Source organism: Stenella coeruleoalba (assembly GCF_951394435.1).
Source record: "Stenella coeruleoalba genome assembly, chromosome: 15".
Classification (NCBI taxonomy): Eukaryota; Metazoa; Chordata; class Mammalia; order Artiodactyla; family Delphinidae; genus Stenella; species Stenella coeruleoalba.
In genome coordinates this window covers 30043821-30061922 of record NC_137161.1, presented here as the reverse complement: position 1 = coordinate 30061922, position 18102 = coordinate 30043821, and the positions used below count along the sequence as shown (strand labels likewise).

General features: G+C 56.4%; 1 protein-coding gene across 2 annotated transcripts; it reads right to left on the bottom strand.

Moving 5' to 3' along the window:
* Nucleotides 1–6: 6 nt before the first annotated feature.
* Nucleotides 7–17831, bottom strand: HSPA12B (heat shock protein family A (Hsp70) member 12B). 2 transcript variants are annotated; one of them, XM_079899085.1, is made up of 13 exons: nt 17713–17831; nt 12843–12902; nt 11101–11198; nt 9974–10098; nt 7228–7414; nt 6777–6881; nt 6330–6446; nt 4357–4531; nt 3557–3643; nt 3024–3128; nt 2656–2914; nt 2045–2148; nt 7–1450 (listed from the first exon to the last, which is right to left on the bottom strand). In XM_079899085.1, the coding sequence occupies exons 2-13, from the start codon at nt 12883–12885 to the stop codon at nt 795–797; spliced, it is 2061 nt and encodes a 686-aa protein (XP_079755211.1). In that variant the 5' UTR covers nt 12886–12902; nt 17713–17831; the 3' UTR covers nt 7–794. The 2 variants fall into 2 exon arrangements, with proteins under 2 accessions (XP_079755211.1, XP_079755212.1); XM_079899086.1 differs by lacking the exon at nt 17713–17831 and adding an exon at nt 14969–15060.
* Between the last annotated feature and the right edge of the window lie 271 nt (nt 17832–18102).

Genomic DNA, 18102 nt, shown 5'->3' with positions numbered 1-18102 from the left:
TTGCACATCATGGGAGGGCAGGTACACTGAGTTGATGGCAGAGCTGCGACCAGTGCTCCCTCTGTCCTCCCTACCCTCCCCCCACTCCGTGGCTCGATGGAGTGCAAGTGGGTCATTCATAGGCTGCCCCTGGGGCCTTCTCAGATAGAAAGGAAAGGCCCCCCCCGACATGTGCCCCCACATCCCCCTCATAAGTGCCTCGCCCTGTACCCTTCTCATAGTCTGCTACTGCTCTTTCTACAATTAACATTCATACTTGGGTGGTCAGTACCACACCCAGGAAGGTCTTACTACCCCTGTCCCTTTCCTGTCAGTTTCCAGTCCTTGTCCTGTCTGGCTCCCTAAACAGGCTGAGCCAGTCAGTCAGTGCACTCCGCCCTTCAGGCCCAGGCCGTGCACAACCTCCTTCCTCTTGCTGCCCCACCTGCAGCTGCACCCCCACCCCCCCACTCCCATCCCGGACCCCAGTTCAGACCAGGGCTCAAGTCTTCCGGTGCATTCTGCTTTCAGGATCATGTGCTCCCTGTGGGCACGCCGTCTTGCAAACCTCTTTTAAGTCTCCTTGACCTCAGTCCTTGGCAGGGCCCTTCAGCCTTCCAGTCAGCGGACCGGGGCCCAATCCTAAAGCCAGAGTTTCTGGATATGTCCCCACCCATCCTCCTGTGACCTCACCTCCCCTCACCTCCCGGGGCAGGATGGTGGGGAATGGGGCCGGTTGGTCCGCCTCAGCCCGCTCCCCAGGCCCTGGGCCAAAAGAGAGTTCAGCGGGGCCGACGGGGGCTGGCACTGCGCCCTCAATTGGAAAGAAAGTCGATGGCGGCTCGCACGGAGCGATTGGTGCTGACGTCGACGGCAGTGACCTTAATCTCGGTGTCGCCAAACTGCATAGCAGTGCGGATCTCGCGGCGGCTAGGGGGCGCGCCGGCGGCATGGGGGCCTCCCTCGGCGGGCTCGAGCTCTAGACTGAGCGCGCCGCACTTGCGCACGCCTGGGTCGGTGATGAAGCGCGCGTCCTCGGCGGCGCAGCAGTACAGGTTGATGAGCACGCGCCGCTGGCCTGGGCGCGCTGGGCAGTAGCTGCGCAGCACCTCCTCGCCCAGGGCCACCGACTGCTCGGCGGCCACGAAGCGCTCGAACACGTCGGTGCACCAGCGGCGGCCGTCGCGAACCAGCAGCTTGTCGGGCGGGTGGCGCCCAGCCACAAAGCGGTTGAGCACGCCCACGCCGTAGGTGAGCGGCGAGCGGCGCACCCGAACGACGCCCGGAGCCTGCCCGAAGAGCACCGCGCCCTTTAGGATGGTGAGGCCCACGTCGTGCGGAACCACCACGCGGAGGCCGCGGGCACCCAGTGCTGCCTGCACCGCGTGCTGCAGCACGGCCGACTCTGCGAAGCCGCCCACCAGGAACAGCAGCTTCACGCCCTGCACTTCGGGGCGCGCCAGCAGCGCCTCTGCGGTACAGGAGTGAAGGGTGGGGGTAAGGAGGAGGGACGGGGAGTGGGCCACTGAGGCCACCACTGCGCAGCCACTGGTGCCTCTCCTCTGCCCGCCTGTATCCTCAGGCAACCAGAAACTAGTCATTTCACTATAAAAGGGTAGCCTGGTTTTCATAAAGAAAAACACCGGGCACTTTCGTGAGGGCCCCTGGCAATCTTTATGGGCTCTGCTTCCCCACCACACTGTGGAGGGCTTGAGATAAGGGTCTGCATTTACACATATTAAATGCCTACTACGTGCAAGACATTGCACTCTCTAGATACTTCAGCTCATTTAAATCCCTGTGATAACAGTTTGGGGGACCTAATACTATCATCACCCCATTTGGGGAAACAGGCACCAGAGGTTCTTTAACCTGGCAAGACTGCACATTTTCCCGCCTATCTCTTAATCCCCACCACACTGCATCCTCCAGGTATTCCAGATGATTCTGGGTCTCATTCCAGTGTGTGGATATGGGGAGGTTTCCAGGCACTAACAGGGTAACATATTCCCGCATCTGGGTATGTATGTTGAGGTGAATGAAGGACCCAGGCTCAGGTGCTCACCTATGTGCTGGATGATCCCGCTGACCGTGGGCTGAAAAAGGTCGTTCATGGCCTCACAAGACATCCTGAGCATCCCCTGTGAGGACCACTTCACGAAGTTCACGCTGTAGGTGTTGAAGGAGGCACAGGCCCATGGGTCAGGGTCCCGGGCGCTACCCCTATTCCAGGTCGAAGTACCTGGGCACTGACTGCACATTATGTGTTGTGCCAGGCATACTTTCAGGGCTTTAGACGCAGGTCTGTTCCAGGTCCAGGCATGAGGTCCCAGGAGAGGAGCCTCCCTTTGCCTCGAGCAGAGGAACCCAGACCCATTGGCTAGCGTGTGTGTGTGTGTGTGTGTGTGTGTGTGTGTGTGTGTGTGTGTGTGCGCGCGCGCGCGCGTGCGTGTGCGCGCAGGGAATGGGAAGAGGTAGATGTTGGCCTTTCTGCAGGCTCAAGATTCTCGCCCCAGTTTGGGCTGCTGATTCCAGCTGGGGTACTCATGCCCCTCCCACTGCCTCCACCGGGGCTGGCATGATATGTGCGTGGGACAGATAAGGTGGCTCCCCTACTCCCCCCCGGGGCCCACACCTTCCCACACCTTCCCCTGTAGGTGCGGTCCCCCGGCCCACCTGCTCCTGCGCAGGGCTGTCTCCACGTTGTGGCCTCGCTGCTTGCGGTAGAAGTCAATAAACGAGAAGGGCAGCGAGATGTTGAGCGCCCCCGCACGGTGTGGGCCTGCGGTGCGTTTGCGGGCCTCGAAGGCTATAGTCAGATCCACCCAGGCTGCTGGGCGTTGCCTTTTGAAGGTGGCGATGAAGTCCTCGCCGAAGATGCGGCCCAACAGCTGCTCGAAGGCCAGGTCCACGCCCACCGCGCCACAGGGGCCACCTTGGGTAGGGCAGAGGAGGAAGTGGGGCGTCAGTGCCGACTCCGCCGCCAGGGGGCGTTGGCGGGGCCAGGGCGGTCTGGGTACCAAGGGCGCTGCCTGGCTACTCACCAGATGCCTTGTAGAGCTCCTTGAGGGTGCCATGGGGCTGCTCCAGCTGGTGCACGGTAAGGTCCACCGTGCCTCCCCCGCAGTCTGCCACCACGTAGCGGTCTCCTAGGGGGGCGAGCGTGAGCACACACTCGTGGCACCTTCAGCTCTGTGCCCTCTGCAGACACACCCAGCCTCCAGCCCTGCCCCAGGTCCTGAGCCCTGTCTGCGGGGCCATGGGGGTTAGGGTTGAAAGGGGCTTCAGGTGCTTGAGGGTCACCAGGTAGGAGCACAAGGTGTGGGGGAAAATGGTCCCAGGATTCTGCAACTCATCTGCAGAGAATCCCCCAGGGGAGTGGGGGTTAGGGGCATGGCTGTGAGTGGGGGTGGGAGTGCAGGTGACTGAGGGGAACTACGAGGTTAGGTACAGCTGAAAGAGTTGGAAGGGGCAGGGTTCCTAGGGGCTAGAGCTGACTTTGGGAATGTTCCCCCCACCTTCAGTATACGGTGCCCCACAGGGCCCAAGGAATATCCCTCCATCTCCCCTCCCCCACCTGCTTGCATCTCAGCCCACAGTTCTCCGACACCCGATTCCACCAGGAACGTGCGGCTGTGGCGGGACCTTCGAAGCTGCTCTCGGGCTGTGTGTTGAGGGACAGCAGGACAGTGAGGTTAGAAGGGGTGTCTCAGCTACTACGCTCAATGCCCCACATCCTTCCACCAACGCCCTCCATGAGCATCTGGAGCAGCCAGTGCTCCTGAAACTCCTGCTCCACTCCTAACTGGGAGAGGGCAATGCTGAACCCCAGAGGGTCCAGAGAAACTGGATGGGGTAATCTTAGGCACTGTAACCAACAGCTAAGGGGGAATATTTCTGGCTGCAGGACGTTCCCTTAATCCAGAAGGGCTCAGGCCATGGCAAAATCAGAATTAAGAAGGTCTGAAGGAGCTGGTGATGGGGTGGGGGGAGGTCCTGGGACCTCTCCCTGTCATGGGAGATGGCATCTGAGGGGATGATGAAGGTTGACCATAGCTGTCCCAGTTCCTGGTCCTGGCAGCAGGAGCTGGGGGCTGATGGGGGAGGGGGGAGGACAGCTGATGTGCCAGGAGGGGAGGGAAAACTGATTCAGTGGCTGTTTAAGGGGCAGCTCCTGAAGACCTCCACCTTCAGCTCAGAGTACCCTTTGTCAGTACCCAAGCACCTCTCCCCAGGGTAGGCATCACTCTCCCACTCTCAGATTCAGGGCTGGGCTGAGTCCTACCATCCTCTGACAGTGCTACTCTAGGGCAAGGTGTAATCTTCAGCGCCTGCCTCCAAGGCCACCACTGGGCAGTATCCCTGGGGGTGGCTCACCCTGACGGAAGCTGGAATCAATGGAGCGGCGCTCGCCCAGGCGCCCGCTGCCTGGAGCTCGGCTGCTCAGGTCCACGAGCTGGTGCAGACGCAGCTTGCGGCAGTAGACAGAGGCGGCCTCAGGCTCCAGGGCGATGAGTAATTGCTCTGCATCCTCTCTTGACACCAGTCCGGCCTGAGGATGGGTGGTTAGCAGGGTTGGGGAGCATCATGGGCCAAACATCACACTGAAATGGGCAGGCAACCGGGGGCCTGTGGGGCTCCAATCTCCTCTGGATTATACCCCACCCATGCTAAGCTTCTGAGGCCCCTCCATGCTGCACAAATTTGGAGCTGTCTCACAGCCACCCTGTGACCAGGCTGGGGAGGGGCATGGCCATGGCCAAGGATGCCATGGTGTTGCCCAGCAGGAAGAGACCCTAGACTGAGTGAAAACCTAGAGCACCTGGGATCTGCCTCCAGGCTGCCCAAGGTGTCCCTGGGCTGCAGCAAGGTTCCCTTCACAGATGCTGGGTTGGCCAGCTAAGCACTGGCTGAGGGGGTTAGTGGAGACTCCAACACAATGTATTGGGGAGGGTGGGTATAATGGCCAGACCATCAGTCAGAGGGGTGGGGGGGCCCCTTTTGGCTTACTGAACCCTCTTTCTCCACTGGTGATAGACAGTGGCTATGGGCCTCCCCACTCTTAGGAGAACTTTGTTCTCAGGGAATCTGATATAGGAGGAAAGAAACTTTAACTGAAATTTCAGGCGCCAAGGCAAGGCAGTCTGACCAGGTGGGGGATGGGGATGGGTGGGTATTGAGACTCCAGCCTGTTCTCAGCTGACAGGGAACAGTGTGGGAGGAAGCAGGGTGGGTAAACCAGCAGGGGGCCACTGGTGTAGGTGTTTGTTCTGGCTGGGCACAGCCATGCTTTCATCCTGGTCTCTGCAGGGGGATGCCCACTGGCCTCAGGGTTAGCTCCTTCTAGAGACAAGTGTAGGCACCTGCGGATTTGACAGCTGTGGCATGCCTGGCCCAAAGTTGTGTTTGTGGGGGGTTGGGGGTCCTGGTATCTTCCATGGGAAGATGTACTGGAATTCCTGAGATCCCTTTTGGGGATCCTAGGGTGTCCACCAAGGCCTCAGGTTCACAGGCAGGATCAAACAATGAGCCCCCCTCCAACCTCCCCATTTCCACTTGAGAGGGGGGTGCCTGAGCCGTCCCCCTTTCTCCAGACCTTTGGGCACCTCTTATGGTAGGAAGACCAGCAAACATTGGCCAAAATTGCCTCCCTTCATAGTTTCATAGTCCTATTTCCCCTGCTCAGTGGTTGGGGCTGTGGTGAAAATACTGATGCTGGCTGAAGTGGGTGTTCTTGGTGTCCTGCCCAGCTACTGTGAGTGTTGGCTGCTATTGGCTCACCGCTGCCCCTTCTCTGAAGAACTGCCCTCAGCTGAATGAGAACCGCCTCACTTGGAGGGGCTTTCCCCAACCCCCCCAGTAACCAATGACAGACTGATAAGGATGGACAAAAAGCCACCCCCCCCCCCCCCGCCTCCCCGTGGCCAACGCCACAGTACATTCTCCCTCTAGAGCTCTCCATGGGATCAGGCTGAGGCTAGACTCCAGCTGAGACCACATCCTTGCTCAACTCTTTCTCCTGTCCTGCTTTCCTCACTCCCCTTTCTCCTGAGAGTCCTAGCAATAGACCACATGCACAAGAATCCCCATCTTGGGCTCTGCTTCTAGGAAACCTGCCCTAAGACACTGTTTAAGCTGGCCTGGGCTGTGTCTTTTGTCCCTCTGCTCTCTGGTCCTGCAGGCCCACCCCCTTTCCTGGTGGCAACAGCCCTCCAAAATGGCCAGCAGGGGGCGGCTGGCAGTCTTTACACAGTGGCTCTGTGGTCCCAAGGGTGGTGGGTGAATGAGGGTATGGGCCCTGCCCGGGGCCCTCCCGACCAACGTCCACGGCTCTGAGTGCACATTCTCACCAAGTAGGCAGCCTCTCGCATGAACTGCTTAGCTGGCTGTTTCCAGATGGCCGGCACTGTCAACACCCAGCGCACAGTGTCCTTCTCTGGCAGCGATGGGCACTGGTCCCTCAGCTCCTGGAGCAGGAGAGGGCAGTGAGGGGAATGGCTGGCTTGGTTTGCGGGGAGTGTCTTTAGCCTCTATGGGAGCTGGAGGAACTAATCAGCCCTCAGGAGGAACTTCCCAGCTAACTTGGAATCCTAACACCCACTTCCCCACCACCACCACCTCCCCAACACCTGTAGGGTTGATGCAGGCTCTACCAGATAGAAAGGCAGGGGACTGGAGAAGACGACCTCTGTCTTCTGACAGTGGCTACCCACTGGATGGAGAGGGGATGGGCTGAGGGGAAAGGATGGACCTGGGGGCCCTCCACCCCAGTAGGCAGGGATGGGGTCACAGCGCACCTGAAGGGCATGCTCCTTGAAGAAGCGCAAGGCATGGGCGAACACCTCCAGAGCAGGCATTTTCTTTCCATTTACCGCTTCTAGCTGGGTCTTCAAGGTGAGATCCTGGCAGGGACACAAGGTGACTCTGCAGGAGGCCGTAGCTCTGCCTCCATTTCCTGACAACCTCTTATACTCACCCCATTTCCTGGTGCTCCTCCTCTTTGGCACTGTCCCACTCTGGCTCTAATCTCACATTAGTTCTCTCCCCAGCCCCTCTCTTTACCCTATCTTCACCCCTTGGTCATGCCTCCATCCCTTACATTCAAGTTCCGCCTCCTTAGCTACTCCTCCACCAGTCCCCTCCTCACCTTTTAGCTTTACCTACCCTCCATGAGGCCTCCCTCCCCGTTTTCCCTCCTAGCCCTGCCTCCCTGGCTGGAGCTGGGCCCTGAGCCAGAATGTGACTCACAGTGGCACTGTGGATCTTCATCTTGAACTTCTCAAAGTAGAGCCAGTCACGAGCCTCCTCAGGGTCCAGATCGTGGTAGTAATCACGGGCTGTATAGCCAAAACTGTGAAAGGCACCCTCTGGGGTCAGCAGCAGGCAGGTGGGGGTCTTCTGGTGGGCCACACCTGGGTCCCCGCCCTCCCATTTCCTGTGGAGGCAGATAGCTGTCAGTGTGGTCAGCAGTAATCCTCCCTTTGTGCTGGCTCTGGAACCAGCTGTGTGACTTTGGGCAGCTCACTTGGCTTCCCCAAGCCTCAGTCTTTCCGTATCTAAAATGAGAATGATAATAATACCTACCTTTTAGGGTTCTTGTGAATATGGTGCTTGGCATCCACTTAAATCTCCATAAACGTTGCTCATGGGATCCTCTCTATCCATGGGGCCATGGGTCCCATCCGACATCCTCAGCTCCTGATCCCTTCCATGAAGTATACCATTGGACCTCACCTCCCTTTTTTTTTCTTTTTTTTTTTTGTGGTATGCGGGCCTTTCACTGTTGTGGCCTCTCCCGTTGCGGAGCACAGGCTCCGGATGCCCAGGCTCAGCAGCCATGGCATACAGGCCTAGCCGCTCTGCGGCATGTGGGATCTTCCTGGACCGGGGCATGAACCCGCATCCACTGCATCGGCAGGTAGACTCTCAACCACTGCACCACTAGGGAAGCCCACCTCCCTGTCTTTTTAACAAGCAGCAGCAGCAAACCATCTGCCTTGTCTGGCCTTCTGATGTGTCTCTCCAGGACCCTGGCAGAGGCCTCCTCCCAGCCAGCTGGTTTGCCCTCCTCTAGGCCATCTTCCACAGCTAAGCTCTTTCAAGGTATTCATGATCACTCCTATCTGGCCGACATCAGTAGCTACACCCCAGCTGACTGCACCTCCAGCAGGCCCCCAAAACCTGAGACTCCAGACTTCCCTATGTGCAGGCATCATCTGGACCTCCACCCAGAACTCACTGCCCAGTTCATTAGCCTGGCAAATCCTTCCTCCCCTTCCTCTGCGTTGTCTGATGCCCTGACTCCTCTAGGCCAAGCTCACCAGTGCAGCCTTTTGGGGAAATAACTGGGAATCCAGGCAGAAGGAAGAGCATGTGCAAAAGCTTAGAGGTGTGAAAGACCAGGGAGAACTAGCTATAAGTTGGCTCAAAGCAGGAGAAAATACAGGAATCTTAAGATCAACTAAGGAGGAGTATCAAATGCCATATCAGAATTCTGTCTTGGTGGGTATTAGGTAGGGGAGTGAAGAGGCATGACCACATTTGCCTTTAGAAAGGTCACTGGTCCCCATGTAGCAACAGAGTGGAGGGGAGGGAGGATGGAGAAGGAAAACTAGGGAGGAGGATATTGCAACCGTTCAAGTGAGAGAGGGTGGGGCTGAACTTCGGGGTGGTAGTGGTGGAGAGAAGTAGGCGGGTATTACAGAGATATTAGAGATAGAAGTGATGGGGATTAGTGGCTAGTGGGGGTGGGAAGGACTTGGGAGGAGGCCAAGATGCCCCCAGTTACTTCCTGTGATTGTTATCTCCAGTGTCCCTTCATGTGTCCTCAGCCCCAGCAAGGGGCCCAGCATGGCCTTGGCTGTGCGTGCTGACAAGTTGGGATGCCCTGCAGCTCTTAGAGAGCTCTAAGGGCCCAGAGCCTTTGTGGCCTCATGTGGATGTGGAGGGAGCAGAGAAGGGGGAAGGACAGTCCACGCTCATGTAGGTTAGGTCCCCTGTATCTTTGGGGCAGTGACCCTTTGCCTGTCTCTCCACCCACCCTTCCATCCAGCCTCCCAGGCCCTGGTGAAGCCCCCTGATTCCCCACCCCAGGCTGAGTTGGGAGCTTTGGGGTCTTCTACAGGGGTCTTCCCCCTATAGGCTACAGCCCCACTAAGATATATTCAAAGGATCAGGGTCTTGAGGCCTGAAGGGGAGTGTCAGACAAATGTTTCATTCAAACAAAACAAAATCCATCAGAATGGATTTTTCAAACAGCTCTTTCATGACAACTGTGTGACTTGTCAACTCAGTTAACCCTCTGATCGTTCATTTCCTTGTATTTCATTTGAGCCGAACCTAGGAATCTGCCTCTAGGATTCTACCACATAGAAATTCCAGCACAAGTTTTCAAGGAAGAATATTCATTGCAACACTTTTTGTAATAGTGAAAAATTAGAAGGAAAAATAGCCTCAAAACTATCAATATAAGAATGGATAAATTATGACACATCTGTACTGTGGAATACTATGCAACCATTAAAACAAAATCGTGGCTCTCTGTATTCACATGAAACATCTAGAAAATAGTGTTGAAAGCTTAAAATAAAGCAAGTTGTATGATATAACACTTTTATTTTAAAACCACATATTTATTTGGTTTTTGCATATGTATTTGTGCATATGTATTTGTGTATGTGTTTGTGACTAGCCCAGAAAAAGATCTGTGTATTTTACTGTATGTTTGTTATCTCTCAATAAAAAATTTAAAATAAAAAACAAAGCCCAACATTTCCTGCAGAGGTCAGAGAGCTGCCCCAATTGGGGCTGAGGGCCCAGGCCTAGCACCCATCCTCCAAACTTTTGCCCCAGTGAGGAGCCCAGACTAAGGGTGGAAGGCACTCTGAGGAGACCCCATTTCTCCTTAGTGACAGTACTTCTGGGACCAGGTCTCTCCCAGGGTGTAGGATTCCCCCCGCACCCCACACCAATCTCCCAGCCCAGCCACCCTCACCTCATCATGTGGATGGCCTCAGGGTCACTGGCAAAGCTGAAGGCATAGCCACTGGATGTGGTGCCGAAGTCGATGGCCACTACCACGGAGAAGGGGGCCTGCTGGGGGGCTCGGGCCTCAGGCTTCTGCAAGTGCAAGACCTAGTCAGGGAGCAGCCAGATGGCCAGGCTGAGTGTATGTGGGAGCCCTCCCAACCCCTGGCTGTGGTCCAGACCGGCCCTGGCCCAACCCCACCTACCTGCCTGCCTGGCTTCCTTCCTCTCCTAAGCTCCAAGGTAAGCCCTTGAGATGCCAACTGTTCAGAAAGCCCAAGGCCTCTCAGGTAGCCCCATGAAGTTTTGGGCTTGAGCTCCTGCTTCCCTGCTTCTGGTTCTCTGCCCACCTTCTGCCTGGACTGCCTTTGCCCCACCCCCATCTCACACCACTTCACAGCCTGGGCCCAGCTGGGGGCAATTTTGCTGCTCTGAGCAGCTTCATAGCACATGGACCTGCGTATATTTGACCCTCTTGCTCTTTGTGGCCACAGTGACACAGCCAGACTCTATCCAGTTCTGTGACAGAGAAGAGAGGCCCCATGCATGTGCCCAAGAGTGGTCCCTGACTCCTCCCAGGCCAGGCCTGGGCTCCCTGAGAAAAAGGGGGTCCCCAGGCTGAATCACTAGGGTGAGGCCACCCCACGTGGGGTGACCTAGGGAGCTTGGGGGTGCTGGTTATGTCCTGGATACTTCAAGCTAGCCCCAAACTATTTTTTAGCAACATGTCTCCTCTTCCCTAGATATACCTTGTATTAAGGTGGCTGTGGTTGACAGGAGGGGAAGCAAGTCTCGGAGGCCCAGTGCTCTAAGAACACACAAAACTACTTGCTCAGAAGTACACCTGCCCCAGGCAGGTTACGTGCAATGGTCCCTAGATGTTATCCTGGAGAGAGATCACCTCAGTAGAATTGTTACCCCTACAGTCCAAGGTCACCTAAGGCTAACCCATCAGGGGGAACATGAGTGGAGTGTGTAGGGGCAGGAAGCATGATGGCACCCCCAGCCCAGACCTGCCAGGGCTCTTCCAGGCACCAGTGTGACCTTCCCCACTAACCAGGCCACCCACCACCCCAATCCCTGCTCTGGGCTTACTGGAGACTGTGAGGGTGTGAGGGGGGCAATGCCACAGCTTTCTTGGGTCCTTGGGGAGCCGGGTGGGCTGGGCACTGGAGACCGCTCTGGGCTGGAGCCTGCAAAGAGAGGGCAAATCACTCTGGCACAATCAGGGTAAGGGGCTGGTGGCTGGGGCCCAAGCCTGGGGGATTCTTCATCAGTCATTGCTGGGCCAAGGTGAGGGGTACCCTGCTGGGGAAAGGGGATGAGGGAGGGAGGGTAGGAAGGACAGGACTGAGGTCGGGGTCGGGGATAGCTGGGCTCAGGGTCTGTTATCAGTTAGAGGCGACCTATTCCTGAAGGGTGACATACTTCACCTAGGGACTCACTGTCTCCCCCAGCACTCCTCAGACACAGCAGGGAAGGGGAGAGACAGAGAAGCATTGTGGGGGTGGGGAAGACTGAGTCCAGAGATAGAAGGGCAGGAGAGATGGGGCAGGTGAGCTCCTGGGGTGAGGGTGGAGAAACCAGAAAAGGTAGGGGACTACAGACCTGAGTGGGAGTGGAGCCGCTCCTCTCCCCACTAAAGTGCAGCCACATGGTTCTAATCAGGACCTGAGGGAGTTGCCTCCTCCCCTCCCTCTGCCCCACAAGGGCCATGGCCAGGCCCAGCTGGCTGACTGGGGCAACACCTCCCCCAGCCCAGCCCTGAGCCAAGAGGTGTCCACCACACTAGGAAGTCAGATTCCAAGCCTCCCCTCCCCCATGACACACATAGACCTGGAGCCAGCGTTTGGGGGCAGGAGGCCCCCTTAAGACCCTCTCACAGGCCCAGGACTGAGCTGGACCTTTGGTGGGAGGAAGCAGTGCAGCGCCCAGAAGGCAGCCCAAAGCCTGGTTTGGAGGCTCTGGCAGCTCAGGGGGCAGGAGGGCCTGCTTTGCTGGTGTGGGCTGGTGGGCTTATCACCACCACACTGAACTTTGCTAAGGCCCCTGGGAGGGGGACTGGGGCTGCCCTGAGATCCGTGTGTGGGGACGGGGGCGCTGGCCAGGGAGATTGATGGGGTCTGGTATGAAGACACATTGGCAAATCAATGTCTGGCTTTAGGCTGAGCCAGGGCTGGGGCCTGTGTACTCGCTCAGCCACAGCTCTGTGGCCCTGGCAAGTCCCAGCCCTCCTCGACCTTGGGGTACACTTGGAATATATGTGAGGGGCTGGGCATGATTCTGGGAAGTGCCTGGACAGGGCTGGCATCTGTCTTGCAGTGCTGGAGGGGCAAGGACATGGTGGTCACACTCCCAGAGCCCCTTTTTCTCAGGTAGCCAGGGCAGGCTTGGGTCCTGTCACCAGCTCCAGCTTGAGGGGCCGAGTTGCTGTGGTTTGAGCCTGGGAAGGGAGTCAGGAAGGAAGCCCCAGCCCACCAGGTCTTTGTGAGTGGACTTCCTGAGGCGTGTCCGTCCTGCCTCCTGGCCTCCTACCCCTGCACAGAACCCAGAGCCTGCGCCCAGACCAGGCCAAAGGCAGATGCGCATGCACACAGAGTTCTGTGCAGACATACACACCCTGTGCCCAGAGACCTGCCCATAGGCAGACACGCAGACACACACACACACTCACATGCATAGTCCTGTTACACTGACCCTCCTTGCGCACACACACTCACAGAACGGTGCTCAGGAGCCTCTGCTGGGCAAGGCACATGGACAGACTAGGGGTGGGTCTGAGTGCCAGGGTGAGGGGGGCAGTGGGCCCCGGGCAGAGGTGAGGGGGTGGGTCTTACCGCTGTACAGCCCCTGCAGGCCCATCTCCGGGACAGCCAGCATCTTTGTAGGCCCTGTGGCTGTGAACAGGAACAGACAAGCAGAATGGCATTTATTTGTTCCTTTGTTCCCTTACTGAATAATTGTTTATTTTATTTATTTACTTTTGGCTGGAGTCCTTTGAAGCAAATCCCAGGCATGTTGCTTGACCTATAAATTATTTAATGTCTCTCTAACAGAGATTTTTTAAAAGACATTGCCACAACACCACTATCATGTCTAACAAAATCAACAGTAATTCCTTAATTTCATCCAATGCTCAATCCTCCATCCCAGCTTGTCTCAAAAATGTCAGGTTTTTCTTTGGGCCACACTGCGTGGCTTGCAGGATTTTACTTCCCCGAGCAGGGATTGAACCCTGGCCCCCTGCAGTGGAAGTGAGGAAATCCAGCCACTGGACTGCCAGGGAATTCCCTCAAAAATGTCTTTTTAACAGTTGCTTTGTTGGAACCAGGATGCTCCTAAGTGTTTTCAGGTGCCCACTCTCTGCCAGATGCTGTGGGACATCAGTGACCCAGAGAGACACTGTCCCTGTCCTGGGGGCCCACAGCCTGGTGGGGAAGCCATTCATAATCAGATAATCATGTAAGTGAATCTGAGATTACAAACAATGCTGTGAAGGATACTGTGAAGCAGGGCAGAAAGGGGAGCATGGCAAGGCTGGAGAGAGGGGTTGGGCTAGGCTCACCCTGCAGGTAGACCCTGGTGGACCCAATTTTAGATCTGGTTTTACATGAAAGGCAACAGCAAATCTTGAAAGGTTTCAAGTGGCAGAGTGAAGGCAGGGGCATGACTAAATCTGTGTTTTAAAAAGCCCCTCTGGCTGCATGGGAAGTGTAGATTGCAGTGGGACGACATGAAAACAGGAGCCAATAAGTGCTCCAGGCAACAGATGATGGTGGTGGCTGTGTGTCTTGAGACAGAAGTGTAGACATTTATGTTAGAGGTTAAAATCAACAAGCCTGATGGAAGATGGCTGGATTGGACATGGGAGGTTAGGAAGAAGAAGGTGTCAAGGATGACATTGCCTGATTCAAGCTGGGAGATGGATGGTGAAATGGAGAATACTGGAGCAGGGCAGGCTGGCAGGGGTAAGGGGCAGTGTTCTGGGTGCAGTTTTGAAACTGCTGAGAGAACAGACTGAGGAGTCAGATGACATATGACCTAGAGGACAGGGAGAAATCTGAGGTGGAGATGCGTGTCTGGGAGTCATTGTCACAGGAGGCTTGGCAGAAAGTAGAGTGGGGGAAGGGAAGGGAGGAGAAGCTCTGAATAAAGGTTGACTGGAGGAAGGTTGGCTGGCCAGGGAAACGGAGTTGCGTGCTATGGTTTCATGAAGATCTTGATAAGAGAAGGCTGTGAAGCTAGACGCCTTTAGAGATTTTTAGATGAGACTGGAAACACCTGTTTTTAATGGCATTTCAGTGGAATGATGGAGATGGGGCGGGAGTCAGGTAGGCGAGGAGGGAGCAGACAGTGAGAGAACAGAGCTAGCTAGCACTCCTCCAGCTAGCACCTGGAGGAACATAATGCTTGAGGAGGGGAGGACAGGTTTTTATTTTCTCTTCTAAGGTGGGAGGAACCTGAGCTTGTGTCTGTGAAGTTCTGAGGGCCCAGCTAGAGGCCTCGTCCTCCAGGTCATTGACAGCTTTGTTACTCAAAGCGTGGTATCAGGACAGCAGCACTGGGTCCCCTGGGAGCTTGTTAGATGTGCAGGCCCTCAGGCTCCGCCCCGGACCTGCTCAGTCAGCGCTTGCTTTTTCACAAGATCCCAGGTGGTTGGGAGCACCCTAAGGTTTGAGAAGTGCTTGTCAATGTATCCTGGCCCAGTCTTCAGATCACCAATGCTACTGTCCTCAGCAGTGAGCCTAAACAAGGATGGGGACAGCCCAGAGCCCACTCCCTCTCTGTAGCCAGTGGCCAGATCAGGAAGTTTTGCTAACAGAACACAGCGGACACAGAGCTGGGCACTGTCACACCCCTACACACATGTGCACACACCCTTGCTCACACAGAATTCACACAACCCAGCCCCAGCATGGACAGACACTGAGACACATCCAGGATATTCCCCCATGGCCAGCACCATGGAGATTTCCAGACGCATGCAGTCCTGCTGTCACTGGAGGTGCACAGGTGGATGTCCAGGAATTAGAATCAGGAGAAATACAGGGGCTGATCGTGGGCACTTGTACAGCAGCTGGATGATGCTGAGAAAAAGGAAAGTAAATGGTGGGGGTGGGTATGGGCCTTGAGAACCAGGGACAGGTGCCCAGTTCAGGGTGATGGAGTGTCGTGCTGGACGTGGATTCTACCAGCTCCCAAGAGCTGATTCTGTGCATCTCTTCTCAATTCTGCATTTATTGACATCACATTGATAGCTTGAAATCAGCCATGGTGATTCTACCATAGAAGTTGGTAAACTGCAAATTAGGTTTTTCTCCCTCTTGGGGAGCTGACTGAAAAACATCTACGAACACACTACTGGATCAAGCCCACAAGAGAGAATATGGCAGCCCTATTTATACATTGTTTTGATTCATCAGCAAAAACTTATTGACATTTCTTCCTGCCAGGTTCTGCAGCTAAGTGCTGGAGAAATGCTTTGCTGAATGAATGAATGGATTTTCTGAACCAAGGATACTGTATTTGGAGCAGAAACAATCTAGAACCACCAAGAAGAAAAGACTCAAGAGTTGTCACTCTAAGCTGATTCCATGTCCAAACCAATGCGTCTATAATCTCCCCAGCTCTGTGAACCTGGTCCAGTTATCTCCCATCTTTGAGCATGTGACACGGAATGCCCCTACACTCAGGGCTGACAAGGGCCTGTTACAGCACCTGGCTGGCGTGCATCATGTTGCCTCTCTGTGCCTCAGTGCCCTTTCCTGTAAAATGGATCATGCAGGGGGCTTGTGAGGATCAAGTCCAAGAAAGGAAGGTGGCTGATAAAAAGGCAGGAAGTTCGACAGATGTGAGCAGTGTTCTTTCCCTTAGTGATGTGGATTCTGAATTTTCTCTTGTCAGAAGTTTTTGGTCTTATTGAGACTTTTTTTCTAGTCATTCTGAGTTCTTTAGGGAGGGAGGGAGGCCCTGAATCAATTTGTGTTAAAGAAGGAGGATCCTGCTGATTCTCTGAGAGGTGGAGGTACAAGAGGGTGGCAGCCACACAAGCACACACACATACCCCATATTTCTTTGGGACATCCCCCACCATGCATACACACCCACATACCAGAAACATGTAAGGAGAATGCTGATCATGGGACTCAGGACAACCTCAGCTACAAAAGCTATATCTGGGCGGGGCCTGCAGCTGGAAGTGGGGAGAGGTAGATCCCTGCCCCAGGGGCCCACTAATTTCAGACTGGTGATGCTTATGGGTTTGAGAATTGGGTGGGGCAGTTTGATATACAGAGAGAATAACTTCATTTCCTGGGGGCAGGCTAAACCCTGGCCCCAGCCTGACCCCTACCCTACCCACAGAGAGACCCTTAACCCTGCCTATGGTCTGTCCCTTAACCTTGCCCATGGACTGACCCCTAGCCCTTGGCCTCATATTGACCTCTCATCTTCAGCTTTACCCTGACCCCTGGCCCTGGCTTCTACCCAATAGGCATGACTGGGGACTAGGACAGAGTGTGGCCGAGTAGGGACTTGAAACTGGAGACTCCCATCCCACAGTGTCCCCCAGACTCACAAAAGCCTAGGACTTTCACCTCCCTACCCCTGCAGGCCTCCTTTTACCGGGACCCTGCCTCTCCCATCCACTGCTCTCTCAGCATCCTGCCAGTCAGCAGGCAAAGAGAGGCCACAGGCATTTCTCCCAAGCCAGAGGCTGAGCCAATCAGGGCCCAAGGAACAGATCAGAAATGGCACCCAAAGGGCTGCCCCAGTCTGTCTCTGGAGAGGCACCCTCAAGGAGAGGGACCAGTGGGAGGTTGTGGGGTGAGGAAGCTGCCTTCTCCTGGCCTGAGGCAGGGAGTGATAGAAATGGCCTCCCAAGTCCCCTCCCTGTCCTCGACTTTTCTTTCTATACATCCTGCCCTGCCCCCATGGGTCCTCATCAAGGGAGCAGCCAGTTCACAAACAACCTCTGTCCCACACAGCCTAGGGCCTGAAGCCCCTCCCATCCTCTGCCCACTGTCCCTCATCTCTTACCTTCTGGGGATCCAGGGCTGCCTTCACTCTCCCAGGGAGTCCACATTTTAGAGCACCCTCCCTGTCAGTTTCCCTCCCCCACACAAGCTAACTTTACAGCCTGGCTCCACTGGGATCCCACAGGGAGCCCTGACCCCATCCCACCTGGATTCCCAAGCTGGCCTCACAGAGAGAAACCAGAGGTCCCTGTTCATGAGGCCAGCCCACAGTCTGGCACTGTGCCACCCAGCCACTCTTGAACTTTCTGAACCACAGGCCCTGGGAACTCCCCCTGCAGGCATCCCCAAATACACACACACTCAACCCCGGGGTCTCCACCTCTGGCCTAAGCACCGTGTCCTCCACAAACTGGCTCCCTGGAGCAGCCCCCAGCCCCACAGACACCCAGACACGGAAGTCCCTCGAGCCCCCCTCCCTTCCCCCAGATCCCCACCCTCCACAGGGCGAGTGTGGGGTCCCAAAGCCCGGATGTAGCCCTCCGTCGCTACCCCAATTGCCTTACCGAACCCACAGCCCTGCTGGAGAGAGGAGCTTGAAGATCTGCCCCAGTCCTGTCCCCCTGGGTCAGGAAGTTTGTGGTGGGGTCTCAGCCGCCAGCCCGCGATGAGACCGCAAACCTTGGCGTTTTCTCCTCTCTGGGAGCCCAGCGGTCCCCCGCCCAGAACTCACCTCTGCCCTGCCGACAGCTCGACCTGTGTCCAGACGCCTGGATCCCGGGCCCAAAGCCGGTGGGGCGGCTGTGCTCTGCCGCGTCGGCCAAAGCCCTCGACGTGCGCCCAGCCCCAGCCCGGCTCTCCGCCCCGCACCGCCCCCGCCCCTCTCCTCCCCTCCCCCTCCCCCAGGCCGGATGGCCGCGCCGCTGCCGCCGCCGCCGGGTGGGCCAGCGCTTCAGCCCAGATGTGCGAGGCCGGGGCGGGGCCTGCAGCACGGGCCTCCGCCGAGGGGCCCGGCCCGGCTCGAGTCCACCGCCCCTCCTTTTGCCCTTCCTGCGCCTCCCCCACTTCCCAGCCACCCGGGGGGCCGTGAGGGGAGAAGGGTGAGGAGACGAGGTGGAGGGAG